At 31.3% G+C, this 1,816-nt stretch overlaps 1 protein-coding gene across 1 annotated transcript; it reads left to right on the plus strand.

Annotated features, from left to right (window-relative positions):
- Nucleotides 1-128: 128 nt before the first annotated feature.
- Tsp_12472 (intermediate filament protein ifa-1) lies at nucleotides 129-204 on the plus strand (the record flags this gene model as incomplete). The annotated part of the gene is made up of 1 exon (XM_003368340.1): nucleotides 129-204. A coding segment is annotated over one exon (76 nt), but the record flags the coding sequence as incomplete, so codon positions are not given.
- Nucleotides 205-1,816: the final 1,612 nt, after the last annotated feature.

Genomic DNA, 1,816 nt, shown 5'->3' on the forward strand with positions numbered 1-1,816 from the left:
GTTTTTTTTCTTCCTTCGCTTTTTCCATATTCGGAACTCAACCCTGCCCCAATTTGACCCAACTTTTGCTTGCTCTCAATGATGGTGATAAGAAGCGTTCTTGTTCAGATTTTTTTTTATTTTCAAAGTTCGCTTCGATCGATCAATCAAACAAAAAAAAGTATAAATGTAGAAGATGCAAGTGCAAGGGAATTGAAGGGTTAATAAATTCTAATTTTTTCTTTTGCTTTCATTCTATATATATACAGCACACACGCACACGCACAAAAATTTTGATTAATTTGCATATTACTGTTGTGATAGAATAATTAAGACGGCCAGCATTTGTTTCTGCATGCCGGTGATGATTTGTTTTCACATTTGCATTAGCTTGGAAAGAAAAAGAGCATAATTATTTCATTAGATTTTCAAATTCTTCCATGTATGTGTGCTTGTGTGTGTGTTTGTGTGTGGTTATTTTTCATTTAGTTACTGTTATTATTGTATGAGTTGAAAATTTTCTCAATAAATTAATTGTTTGCCGAGAAAACAGAATATATATTATGAACGCGAATTTATTGACTGTCAGATTGAAAAGATGCGAAATTATTATTGAAGATTCCAAAATGACCATCTATTGTAAAAAAAACATCACCACTGATGTAACTGTCTGTGATTATTGTTATTTTAATATCGATGCTATTCATCAAAAAAACAAAATGAAAAACAATATTAAATAAATGTGCATGATTGTATGTACAAATAATAGAACGATTGTATCAAAATCAATACATCGTAATAACGTTTTGAAAAATTGTAGAAATAAAAGTTGTAAACTCAAAATTTATTATTTTTTTATAATCTGTTATTAAAATCTGACTAACGGTAGAGGAAAGTTTATGACTAAGATGAACAAGGAACTGAACCTCTCACATTTGTCGTATTGAGAAGTTCCCAATGGGAATACTGTGTGATCGTTTCTTTATCTGCCACTGTTTAACAGCAATATTATTATCGCACAGTAGATGTTTTGCTTTGCCACGTTGCTGATGCTATCTGTATCTCTGTCTGATGATGTAAGGACAAAGGCGAAGAATCCAAGCAGTTGCGCAATAGTTTCCTCTGAAAAGGCAGGACAAGAAGGATAATGAGCAGAAAAGCACGAAAAATTCAATGAAACCAAAGCTATTTGTTGTTCAAAGCGAGTCCAAATAATAGCGAAGCGTTACATCAAGAGTTGAGCCGGAGAGGTGTGGAATAGATGCGTGGAATTAACATAGAAATTGAATAGAAGTTACAATATCAGATAATAATAAAGAAGCATTCATTGCACGCATTGACAATTTTGTAATCCAAAAATGAAATTTTAGCCGCACTGCATAATTGCACAGCGCGACAAGATGCTAAATTTCATAATCAAAATGGAAAAATCAGTGCAGTCAATGAATGATTTAATAAATCAGCAACAGCTTTTTCATCACTTCAGCACTTCCTTGTTCCGCAGCAATGCTGAACCACTTGTTTATTTGTAATAATAATAATAATGGAAAATTTTTTAAGTTTATTTAATTTAATTTTTTTAATTTGAAATTAAAAATTTTCAATTTATTCCAATTATCGTGCAATTAATTGAACTACCAACCAAATGAAACCTATTTTTCAATGAAGTACTACAGTCATACGGCCGGCCGATTGTTAAAATGGGGAACAGTTGTTATTCGAAAGTTGATTTGTTCCTCGGGCTAATATTTAAATTATTTTTCTCATTTCCAATTTTTCATTGTTGTTACGTCAAGTAAGTGAATGTACAATGTAATAAAATGTATGTGCATGATTT

The sequence above is a fragment of the Trichinella spiralis genome (genome assembly GCF_000181795.1).
Source record: "Trichinella spiralis strain ISS 195 chromosome Unknown Scfld2644, whole genome shotgun sequence".
In the NCBI taxonomy this organism is placed as follows: Eukaryota; Metazoa; Nematoda; class Enoplea; order Trichinellida; family Trichinellidae; genus Trichinella; species Trichinella spiralis.